The sequence below is a fragment of the Alosa sapidissima genome, chromosome 14, assembly GCF_018492685.1.
Source record: "Alosa sapidissima isolate fAloSap1 chromosome 14, fAloSap1.pri, whole genome shotgun sequence".
Lineage (NCBI taxonomy): Eukaryota > Metazoa > Chordata > Actinopteri > Clupeiformes > Clupeidae > Alosa > Alosa sapidissima.
Window position 1 is genome coordinate 12,254,010 of NC_055970.1, and position 12,638 is coordinate 12,266,647.

General features: G+C 41.9%; 1 protein-coding gene and 1 long non-coding RNA gene across 4 annotated transcripts in view; one reads left to right on the forward strand and one right to left on the reverse strand.

Annotated features, from left to right (window-relative positions):
- The window catches only part of LOC121682474, a 7,302-nt gene extending 5,458 nt beyond the window's left edge, over positions 1 to 1,844 (reverse strand). Inside the window, exon 1 of the long non-coding RNA XR_006022577.1 lies at positions 1,757 to 1,844. This is a non-coding gene — a long non-coding RNA (uncharacterized LOC121682474). The remainder of the gene's footprint in view (positions 1 to 1,756) is intronic.
- Positions 1,845 to 7,879: 6,035 nt separating this feature from the next.
- Positions 7,880 to 12,638, forward strand: part of LOC121682437 (aggrecan core protein-like) — a 40,543-nt gene continuing 35,784 nt past the window's right edge. For all 3 annotated transcript variants that reach the window (XR_006022558.1, XM_042062579.1, XM_042062580.1), the window contains exons 1-3: positions 7,880 to 8,042; positions 11,904 to 11,989; positions 12,177 to 12,557. Coding sequence is in view for 2 of the 3 variants with exons in the window: in XM_042062579.1 (XP_041918513.1) it covers positions 8,002 to 8,042; positions 11,904 to 11,989; positions 12,177 to 12,557 (508 nt within the window). In the remaining variant the exon portion in view is untranslated. The remainder of the gene's footprint in view (positions 8,043 to 11,903; positions 11,990 to 12,176; positions 12,558 to 12,638) is intronic.

Below are 12,638 nucleotides of genomic sequence, written 5' to 3' on the forward strand. Positions count from 1 at the left end.
CACACACACACACACACACATACAGTCAACGTCTTGACCACTGCACAATGATAGCATTCATTGTGAATGACATTCAGTTAAACACAGGCCAGAGAGGTGTTGTGGTAATGATAAATTGAGGATAATGCCTGCAAGCCAGCCAATGATATAAAGTTGGTCAAAGAACTGTATTTTTTGGGATTATTATTTCAAGATGACTTCAGTATGGGGATAATGGATAGTGTGGATATTGGCAACCCATTGAAATGGAACAATTTTCGTATCCATTTCCTTACTGTTTGGAATTTGAAAGTGATTCATGGAGAGACCGAGTAATACAAAAGAGAAAGCTGTTTTAACAGTTAACAGTTACAGTTTTTTCTGATTGCTTAAGCAGATTTTTTGCAACTATTGGCTATTTTTACAAAACTCTACACACAAATAGGAAAACCTTTCACCAAATCAGCAAAACATTGTAGTTCTCTTGCAAAAGATAACACACCTTGCTTAACTCTTGACACCTTCGTAAAAATTGAGTTTTCATATCAAACTGTTAACACAAGTCATCACAATAATAAGCACACAATGTGCCAACTACACACTGATGGTATGAATAAAAAACACATCTGGCTTTTGCTTTCTCTGTGCACAAGGTAGGCTATGTCAGTTTGAGGTCATACTTTTGTCATAGTTCTGTAAACATACAGGGATCCAAACTTCAAGTATTGGTGTTTATTTACACTCATCAATACAAACACAATCTGTTTTTCCTAGCCTGGGTGCCAGCGGAACTTAGTCCCGCCCACAACATTTGAGGTCGGGAAGTTCGGTCTGACATTGCTCCATTGTGGAGCAACTATGCTCGCCCTAAATCTGGCGGACCAATCAAATCGGGCTTTACGATGATGGACAGGTGAGCAACAGCGCCTTGTCTATCACGTCATCTGAGCACGCTTAGATTAGGCCTATGTTTGCAACAAAAACGCTGTGGCTAGAAGGAGACATGGCTTTTACAGTAAGGCCCCATATGGATTGACCACCTGTTCGAGGGATTTGCGACAGCCTTTCCCAGCTGTTTATAACATGTTTGTAGCATATCAGTGTTCAACAGAATTATTTTTAAAAACGGAGGGGATATAGGCTATCAGTTTTTTCCTAATAGCCTACCCTGCTACGTAGCCTATCTCTTAGATTTCGCTAATGAGTGTTGTAGGAGATATTGACGGCACAATAACTTTTACAAAAGACCAGAAAACAATGTTAAGGCATTTGTGGAGAAGAAGGATGGTTTGTGTGTTCTTCCTACACCTCACCTAAGCCTACACCTAAGCTATTTCGTTGCTCTGATTGGTTAGGTCTATCCAATTGAGTGCAGAGGCATTCCCCACCTTTATCGGTTGAAACACGCCCCATAATTACGTCCCAATTGAGCAGTGTCAGACTCATATTCTGACTAGAATTGAGTATGGCTACGTCAGGCTGTGTTTTTCCAAGTCAAAACACAAAATAGCAATTTCACTGAAAAAAACAGTCTATATCGTGTCGTCTCTCTCAAAATTTCGTCTACATCACATGCAATGTCCTCTAGTCCAAGGCACCGGGGAAAATATATTCCGGAATGCCGTATCCAAAGGTCTATTACCTACTTTTCTTACCCTTCCTCTTCCCCCTCCGCATCCCCCTCTTGCTCCTCCTTGTCCTTGTCGTCCTCTCCCTCTCGCATCTTCACCTCCGTGTCCTCTTCCTCCTCCTCTTCCTCCTACTTCTTCACCTCCACGTCCTCTTCCTAGGCCTCCTCTAATTCTCACTCTTCTTACTCTTCCTGTTCCCTCCATTGTACTCCACACGGACAGCCTACCTGTGGCTTACAGTTTTTTTCAAATGCTTACACACTAAATCTTTGCTTGTCACACAATTTTCTAAACATGTCTTCCAAACATCATAACCCCACACCAAATCTGCAAAACCATACACTAATTGTCAGTGTTTGACTCAGTTTTCAATTGACTAAAACACATTTTGCAAAACACCACACACAATGTTCTACTTAACACACAAAAATCGAACAGGAAGTAACTTGATTTCATTTTTCAAACACAACCTATCAAAATACCACACTAAATCACCAGTGCTTCACTCTCTCTCTTTTGTGTCCCCCCAAGTTACCATAAGCTCAGTACATTTTTCTATAGACCTATGAATACATACACAAACGCGCCCCCCCCCCCCCCCCCCACACACACACACACACACACACACAGACACACACACACACACACACTTTTCTTTGGAAAAAGCAAAGTAATTTGATAGTAGTCAGTAATTTCCGTCTTAGGCAAAATCAGCTTTTTCAGAACTCCATGTACATCTGGTAGTCATTGTATTTTGCTTTGCTTTGTTCTTGTTGGCTGTAAAATACTGTATTTGCAACAGCAAATTATTTGCGAAAAATCACTATTTTTGGTTTCAATACAGTTTTTTTCAACTGCTTACACACTAAATCTTTGCTTGTCACACAATTTTCTAAACATGTCTTCCAAACATCATAACCCCACACCAAATCTGCAAAACCATACACTAATTGTCAGTGTTTGACTCAGTTTTCAATTGACTAAAACACATTTTGCAAAACACCACACACAATGTTCTAAATCAAACAGGAAGTAACTTGATTTCATTTTTCAAACACAACCCATCAAAATACCAGTGCTTCACTCTCTCTTTTCACATGTGTAAACACTCATTACTTTACGGAACACCATCCAATCATTGCCTTAGTATAGGCCTATGAATAGATATACTCTATATGTAGGTATGGACCCTTTCAATCTGGCCCTAGAGGATTTCAGAACCAATGCAGATACTTTGAAAGGAATGTTAAACAAAAAGTCGACTTTATGTACAGTAAAACTTGTCTTTTTTACTATATTTTTGTGTCTTTTTTGTGTTTTTGCGTCATTTTTCTATAGACCTATATACAACCATACACATACACATACCCCCCCCCCACACACACACACACACACATACAGACAAACACACACACACACACACACACACACACACTTTTCTTTGGAAAAAGTAATTTGATAGTAGTCAGTCATTTCCATAGGCAAAATCAGCTTTTTCAGAACTCCATGTGCATCTGGTGGTCATTGCCTTATCTGGTGGTCTATTTTGCTTTGCTTTGTTCTTGTTGGCTGTAAAATACTGTATTCACAACAGCAAATTATTTGGGAAAAATCACTATTTTTTGGTTTCAATATTGCTTGCATTTTCACTGTGTATTTCAACTTCTCTCTGTAGATACCGTAACTTTCATTCTTGTATGGAAATACATAAAGCCTATGAAAGAGCGTTAGGTTTTGAGCAACAGTGTGTACATGATGTATCCAAAATGTCATATTATGACAAAAGTGTTTGTAATGTGAGGCGAATGTTTGCTTTAAAGTGTGTTTTTGACATTTTGAATGTTGTGTGTCATTTTGCTGGAGATTTGAGGCATTTTGCATTTTGTGTGAGCAATTGTGGGTTTTGTGTGTGGAGTTTTGAAAAATAGACACAGAGTTTTGAAAATGTGTGTAAACAATTGTAAAAAACTGTATTTACACTGCTTAGGCTGATTGCAAAGTGAACTAATTATCTAAGACAGTTTTCATGATGTGACAATGTGCCAGACAGTTGGCAAAATAGTGTAAATAATAGGCATACATGTGTATAGTTTTGCCAGGAGCATGTTGAACATTTGGAAATTGAGTGTAAAACAGTGAGTTGTGTTTACAGTTCTGCAAAAAGAGCAGTGTGCAGTGGATTGTACCTACAGTTTTGCAATGTGTGTGTTACAAAATTGCAAAACTGAGTGCAAAGCAGTGTTTGTGCTTTTAGTTTTGCAAACTATTTTTGTTATACAAATTAATAGTTTTTAGAAATCGTGCTATAAGAATCACGGTTAGCGTTTAAGCATTTAGAAAAAACTGTAAAAGAGACAAAGAGAGAGAAAAAGAAAGAAAGGTGTCATTTGTAGTGCTACATGCTCAGAGACATTGAGTTGTCTGGGAGAGTTGGTGTTTTAAAAGAGCTCTATTGAAGTCTGTTGGCGACTCTATACCTATTGCAACTTAACCAGCAACAAACAGATCCAGTAACAGACTCTTTCTGCTTTCCTCACTCTCTCTTGCACACACACATACACACACACACACACACACACACACACACACACACACACACACACAAACAAACATACACACACAGACACACACACACGCATAAACACACACACAACACACACAAACACACACACACACACACACACACACAGCGGTGTGAACAGTGGTGGCCTTGAGAGAAAGTCCAGTGTTCTCATGCAGCGCTTGACTGAACAACCTCACTAGATTAGATGAGATAAGTTGGAGTCAGCCCTTGAGAGTTCACTGCCATGTGTTATTTTTCAGTCTGAAGCCCATTAACTGTGTTTCATTATTTATGTCAGTTTTTATTTTGTGTTGACATATCTTTATTGAGCTGAGCATGGGTCATATCTCCTGTTATGAGAATGTAAGCAAAATGTGTGTGTGTGTGTGTGTGTGTGTGTGTGTGTGTGTTTGTGGGAGTGCTCGTGCATTTGGGTGTGGGAGAGGCGTGTCTTATGGTGAATTAGTATGGGACATGCAATCACAACAATTACATTATAACATAATTATTACCAGTATGATGACTGAAAACACTGTTATGAACTTTCTGTATCTGTGTCTGTATCTGTAATCATAAAAGTCATATGTTATAACAATTAAATATAATAATTTCCTTATTTGATTTTACCTTTATTTTATTCATATTTGCACTGATAAAGTAATTGATGTTGGCTGAAGTTACTTATTGCATTGAAAAGTAATCCTATAAAGACATCTCATCCCTGCATGGGTTATAACCAATGCAGGCCTAATTATAATATGATCAAATTTGTTATATAACCGGACTATACCGGACAAGCCCCAGCCTCTTGTCTCACTCCTCTGGTCATCCAGGAAGTGGGCAGTTTGTGTCAGACTGTAAAAATGTACCCAGGAACAGGAAGAGAGACCTGGAGCGACAAACTGCCCTCACCGCGTCAATGTACTCACAGGGGCCTGTGAAGAGATGGTCAGCCTTCCCCTGGTGGCATAAACGCTTCAGCATTCGGCAGGAAGCTGTTTGCTACAGGGAATGTAGATGAGGCTCTCAGAGGCGTTTGGGCCCCGAGGACAATATACTAATGACAAATACTTGATGTTCTTTCTCAGGCCCAGTTCAGCTGAGGCTTTCACACTGAGGTCTGTTGCCAGGGGTTTACACTGGGTTCTCCTGGTCAGGTGATTTCCCCTTGCTCCAGTTACAACATGTTTACAAGCAAGTCCAGCCTCTGTTTCTGTATAAATGTTAAATGAACTAAATTTAATGTAATGAATGCCTTTATTTCAACTTGATAGAGTCTGAAGTATTTCTGATGGTTTTGATATTACATGAAGAGGCTAGGATGTCTTTCTTGCTGTTTTCCTCCTGTTGTCTCTTGTTGTGATCCGTTTTTGATTCTGTTACTCCCTCTATGTTGTGCACATGCTCAGTCAGTAAGCCCACCAACACAGCTCAAATGCACCAGCAGAGACCAGTAGCACTTGAACTGGTTGGGAATGACCTCAGGTTTAAAAGGAGACATGCAGGTGCCCTACAGAGAGTCCACAGAACCAGACCTTTCCTGTTTTAAGTGCTGTCCAGCCACTTCTGTTACCCTTTCCGGTTTACAAATCTCAGCCTGACACAATGAGCTTTTCCCCCCAGACCTGCCTACTCTACCCTCACATGAAACTAAACTCAACCCACCCCACCCACCTTCACACACACACACACACACACACACACACACACACACACACACACACACATACACACTCATGCAAACTTCTTCTCACATGAAACAGTCACCCTTGCCCGTGTGAGGTGGAGGTATTTCCCAGGTTGCCTTGCCCTCTGTCACTGATGCATTCATGGTGTAGTGGTGGTGGGGGACCACTCCTTTGACCAGGTGGAGAGGGCAGGAACTTTCCTAATGTGCTCTTAGCCAGGGACAGACATGCACTGACACACCCAAAACAATTTGCAGCCCTGTGAACACATCATAAGTGCTGGAAAAGTACTCAGAGACCGTGTAGAAACTATATATGTTGTTGTCTCATACACATGCCAGTTTATGAATTGACTACTACGAGTTGGTGATTGACCAAGCAGACCAGAAACAAAAGGCTATACAAAAAATCTTTTAAGATTATTTCTCAAACTTTTTTCAGATTTCTTGGAAGCGGACTCCTTGTCCTGCCTGCTAGTCTGAACTCCTAAATTATTTTCTATTTTGAAATTTAAACAGCTCAGTATAGACACAGAATAGCTTCTGTCCTTGACTATTCAACTCTTGTTTTCTTATTTGTTACTTTTAAACTTTGTAGGTGACCCAAAAACCACAGAGAGCATTTAAAAATAAAATATTTGTATAACCCAACAATAGCTTATTGTGTTATCAAGCATTTGTCATTGTTTTTGTCAAGTTACATTACAATATGATTTGGCTTTGTATTTTTGAAACATGGGACTTTCCTCTGAGGTTTGAGGTTTAATGTCAATAGGTCCAGACAAACACTTATAGGCACCCACATGGGATGTTCCACTTTGCATTAATCAAGAAACTTTAGTCACGTCCTTGTTCATAGTATACCGAAGGCTGACACATATTTACTTATTTAGATGTCGCGATAGCGGATCACCTTCAATTTGGCCCTGTCAACGTCTCCCTCCCTCCAGGGCGTGCTCTCTGGTTGGACATTGCGTCAAGCAGAGAAGCAAACAGGTGAGGTCTGGCTACTAGAGGTAAAGGCTGGCCTGTTTCCGAGTGTGCCGCTCCCTAAATGTATATATTTTTATTGCGCATGTTGCTATTTTTTTCAGCGCGAGAATTTCTGGTATTTTTGGAGAAAGCGCGGGGGTGGGTCGCGCTCCTGAAAGGGCACCTCTGTCTGCTCGCTGCTACCGTGCTGTTTGCGTTCCTTACGCTAATTGCAATGATGGATGGAGGAGGAGGAGGGAGAGACGTAACCTTCTCCATCCTTTCCTCAGTGTGTTTAGCCTAGAAATCTAGAGGCACCCTAGCGGCAGCAAATTACATTTGCTTCCAGGGCTACAGGGCTACATTTTAATGTGGGTCTGGCTCGTCAGGCTACAGTCTGTTACCCTACTCTTAGGAACATTGTAAAACGAATGCCGGGCAGCTGACGTACGTCGACAGACATACATGAAAATGTTGACCATTCAAAATGTGGTCCTCTGATGTGTAATTGGAGTTAATAAAAAAAAAAGTATAAATAAAAACTTCCATCTTCATAGGTGTGTGCATGTCATTGGTGCCAAGCATCATATAATGGAGCCCATTAATGCACAAATAGGCTGACACCAGACATAATTTCACTGCATTTCTTACCTCCAGTAACTATATGCATGTGACAATAAACTTCCTTGTATCGTTGTATCCTTGTATATAAATGCGTTGTAGCCATGTTCTGAGACGACGATTCTTTCTAAATGATTCTAAATTATGGGCGACAGATAGTTCTAACAGTCACACTACCGTGTTGTTGTCCGAATCGATATTGAATTGTTAAATTATTCCCAGCAATTCGAGCACTCCGATGCGCGTTTGAAGTCAAGGGGCACTGTGCGTATAGCATTACCTCACTTGATTTGGTGCCAAAATAAAGTTTCTTTCTCCCTATGTCTCTCTCCCACCTTCCAACCCACCTCCTTTGCCCTCCCCCTCCCACCTTTGACAGCTAAACTTTGCGTTCTGTTTGTAAGGCAACTCTTTCGGCCCCTCAGCTCAAGCTCAGAGCATCTCTACCCACGTCCGAGCAGAAGGGACGCAAGTAAAGAAATTGTAGACGAAAAAAGAGTGACCTTGGAAACTACAAGAGCAACTCCACAAGAGCGGACAGGATTTGCATGTATTGCATGTATGTAACTGGGATTTATACAATGACAAGGTAAGACCATTCTTTACCGTACATCGATCGTACTGATGGCTAATGAAAGAGCCTCATTTGGTAATGGAATACTTTTCAGAGCCAGTATTCACGTGCATTTTTCTTTATATTCTAATGTCCAACAATTAAGTAAATGTATGAGTTTGACAATATTTAATGTCCTCATTAGACCAAGTGAGCTATGGAGATCAATGGATTTAAGCATATAGGCTACTGATTTTGATAACTTTGTTGTAGTGCAAATTAAAATGTCCCTTTATCCCTATACTAACTGGTGTGTGACTCCATTTCAATGTTTATTTAAGTGCTGGTTGCCCATTGTTCCTTCAGGTCTCCATCCTCAAATCAAATTAGTCTTGATATAAACAGAGTGTTATGCTCCAAGCACTTGCCTGTGGATAAAACTAGAGACAGCCCTTTCGACACTGAGAGAAAGCTCTTAACACTGGGCCCAGTGGGACCAGAGTGCTCATAATTCTGACTGCAAGGAGAACAGACACATACTCATTGACCGCTGCTCCAGGTATAAAACGAGCACCTCAGCATCACTTGCTTGAACTGGAGTGATCTTTTGTGTTATATCGTGCCATGACCGCACCTGGTCAACATGGTGGCTCTTTGGAAATAGGGCATGAGAGGACATACAGTAGGCTTGATCGCGTGTGTGGCGGTGGGACAAGCTCTGTGTTGGTATTAGAGAGATGTAATTATGTCCACCAGTTGGGAATGCAGGGCATTGACTTTGGGATCCGCTCCCAAATGAGTTTGGAAACAGAGTTCAATCAATAGTGGGGAGGGAGATGCAGACAGAAACAGACAGATGAAGTTAGACACAGAAGAGAGAGAGAGAGAGAGAGATTTATAGAGAGACTTTGCTCTGAATTCGACAGTTTTGATGAAACTGTGGAAAACGTTGCAATGACTGTTTCCACTTGACCAGTTTATTAGCTGGAATATTGGCTGTGAGTTTTTCTCCTGGACTTTGTCCTCCTGTCGCTGTGCGGTGGCGACCCCTCTTAAATGTAGTGGTCATCAGCCATACACAAGCACCATGCAACTCACACACAAACACACACTGTTGGACCTCAGAGCACCTCCGCCTTCTCTCTCTCTCTCTCTCTGGTCTCTCTCTCTGGGCTCTGGTCGGGTCCAGACACACAGGTTCTGTAGTGTGTGTCGGTTCAGCTGGCGTTCCTGTGCAGAATCCGGTGGCTCTGCCAGAGTGGGAGCCCTCGGTTCCAACCACAGGGCGTTGGCACGCCGCACAGGTTCATCCCAGGCCAGCCTGCTGCTGCTACAGCCATGAATTATTTAGCATGCTATTGATATTAGTCTGGTGCAACACAATTATTTCTCTGATCTCAGTGATTATTATTAAATTATGACTATGAGCAGTTGACTATGATCGGAGTTTATGAAGTGAGAAGGAAAGTCATAATAGAGTGTGGGCTAGTGAAAATGAATAAAGTAGCTGCATTCCCAGAGGCTCCACATCATGACATTTAGATGTGGAATGAATTAACTATTCATTTGAAGAAACCTGAGATATTTCATGTATATTTTTGAAGCAAACATGGTTAACTTGGAGAGATCAGATTTTTTTTTTTTTAAAGAAGGTTTTAGAATGACTCTCCATCTTCAGTTTATGAAGTGGTTTGGTGTACTTCCAAGAGTCCCATAAATACTTTAACCTTACTGGTGTGCATTCCTTATGCACCCATTACCCATAGATTGGTGATCTCACCAATGGATCCAGTAAACTACCAGAAGCTGGATTGGAACACGCTTTTCTTTTGATTTCTGTCATCCATCTCGGAAAGTTTGTTTTATTATGCCAAGGGAAGTGTTACTCATCCAGTGATGTTGACGGTGGTGGTGCTCTTGGCTATGAGAAACTATTTACTCGTCCCCAAAGAGATGAATCCCACGGCGCCAGAGTTAGCGCTGACGGTCATATTGTGTGTGTTCTAAATAGAGCCTATAAGGTTAGTGAAAATAATGTATGGTTCATTATAGGGATGTTAGGATTAGGACAGAGAAAATAGGCATGGCTGTCTTTGCCATATTGACCACTAGGGGGCATGCCTCTCTCTCTCTCTCTCTCTCTCTCTCTCTTGGCCTGGAACTTTTTTAAAGGAAGTAACTGAAACTTTTCGCGTTTAATTTTAAGTGACCTGAATGGAACATTAAAGTAGCTGTGACTGTCCTAGAGAGGGTCCCTGTGAGTCCCAGTGCTTTACAGTTGGATTGCTCTCAGCCTTCAGCCCTCCCTACCTGTGCAGCACAGCGTTTCCCATCCCCCTGACTCATAGGCTGTTCATAATGTGGTGATCAATGCAATGATCTGTCAGTGTGTCACGAGTCCTGTAGCCAATGCAGCACACGTGTATGGGGAAGGTCTCTGGATGGGAGTGGGTGTTTTTGGTTGAGTTTCCAAACGGCTTTCCAGGGGGGAAATGCTGACTCCACCTTTACGGTTTGCTTTTACGGTTTACTGAATGGCATCTTGTCATTGCTAGAGAACAAGCCGTGAGTGTCCGAGAGAGAGAGAGAGAGAGAAAGAGAGAGAGGAGGTCAAGTCTCAGTGTTTCATAGCTGGCTTGCCTGGCCACAAGCTTCCCTCTACAAGTTAGGCTTTTTTTACTCCCTGCATCCTTTCTGTGAGTTATGACATTGTTTTTGGTTGACAGGGCTTTAATCTTTACCAAGCCCTCACAAAATTTCAGATTAAGATTTACAGTAATATGTATCTAACAATGTCATTTTAGTGGAACCTGCTTCGCTTCAGTTCCAGGAGGATTGATTTATTTCTTAAGAGGGAAGTACTTGTTAAAGCAAACACAAGGATCGTTTCACTATGAAAGGATGCCTGTACTCCCTAACAGTCTTAAGAGCGATAAGTATTTGTGCATTGAGCATTCAGTGCTGAGGTCATTTCCTGGTTTGTGACGTCTGGAAATTCTACAGAGGAGGAAAATTCTGTTTCTGTATGATGTGTCACCATGGCAACGCCACACGTTCTGGCACTCACAGGTCCAGCAGTTAGCTGCTTAGACTCATCTCAGTTACAATGCTGAAAGGGACCCCAGTTTAGCCGTTCAAATTTGAATGTTGCATTTTCAAACCCTGCTTGGCATCCAGTGGAAGCTCTATTTGTGTGACTTGACGTAATGGCCGTGTACCAAAGCAGACTGCGGAAAAAAAGACACCTGGGACTGCTGACAAGCTTGTTGACAGGCTGGCAAGAGTGACAAATGTTTTGTTTCTTCCTTCCCTCTGCTTCAGTGGATTTCCCTGAAACACTGTGGCATGGTGGGAACAGTAGTCTTTTCTTTGGCTGTAGTCTGAGCACTTGGCGTCCAGTTATAAATGACACATGAGTTCCCCTCACCACCCAACATGAGCCTCTGCTGAAAGGCACCATAGAGTAACATCTAGGCTGTAGATTTCCTCTCACATATGGATAAAATCAAAATTATAATGCAATCTTTCTATGTCATGGATGTAGGAATTTAGACAAAAGACTCCTTGTCCTTGTCTTGGGGTTTATTACAGCACTAAGTTATTATTTGCAATTTAATGCCATAAATAAGAACTGTGATAAAATGTCTCTCTCATTGCTGTTGGGCTGAGGAGCTCATTCTCACCATGGAACAATGTTGTCTTTTATATGGAGTTACAATAGTGCATTCAGAAGCTATGCTGCCTGTTAAACAACTCTCTACAATAAAAATAGTCCCATGACTAATGTGTAGTGGAGGAGTGGAGGAGGCTATGAGCTTACAGGAATCCTCCATCCAGGGTAAACACCCTTAAAATAAATAATACAGTTTGTCTAAATAAAACAATTTTGCTTTTCAGGTACACCATGATTGCATTGCTTGTGTTGTGTACGCTGTGGCAAACTGCATGGACTACCATGACCTTTGGTGAAATGTCAGACACAGGTAAGATGCCATCTGGCTGGTGCAGGAGAATGAGCATCAAGTACATATGAAGTCACATATGGAGTCACATATGGAAAGTGTTGCTGTACATCACGCACAAATTATATTTCATTATGTGTGTTTTGTTTGTGTGTATTCATTCTGTAATTGTGTGTGTGTGTGTGTGTATGCACATGTGTGTCTGCAGACCCTGAGATTCTGAGTGTGAGCATCCCATCGGAGAAGCCCGTGCGTGTGTTGATGGGCGGCACGCTGGTCCTGCCCTGCTACTTCCAGGACAACACCCCGCATGACCCCGGCGCCCCCCCCATCGCCCCGCTCTCCCACCGCATCAAGTGGACCCACGTCACCAAGGACAAGGTCACCAACGTCCTGGTAGCCTCGGAGGGCGTGATTAGGGTAGCGGACGAGTACCTGGATAGGGTCACCATGGTGGGCTATCCCATGACCCCTACGGACGCCTCGATAAAGATCACGGAGTTGCTCTCCAACGACACCGGAGTGTTCCGCTGTGAAGTCATGCATGAGATTGAGGACAGCTCTGACGCTATTGAGGTCTTTGTCCAAGGTAGATGATATGTGTTCACAAGTATTACACTTTTGAGGTCTTTGTCCAAGGTAGATGATATGTGTTAACAAGTATTACACT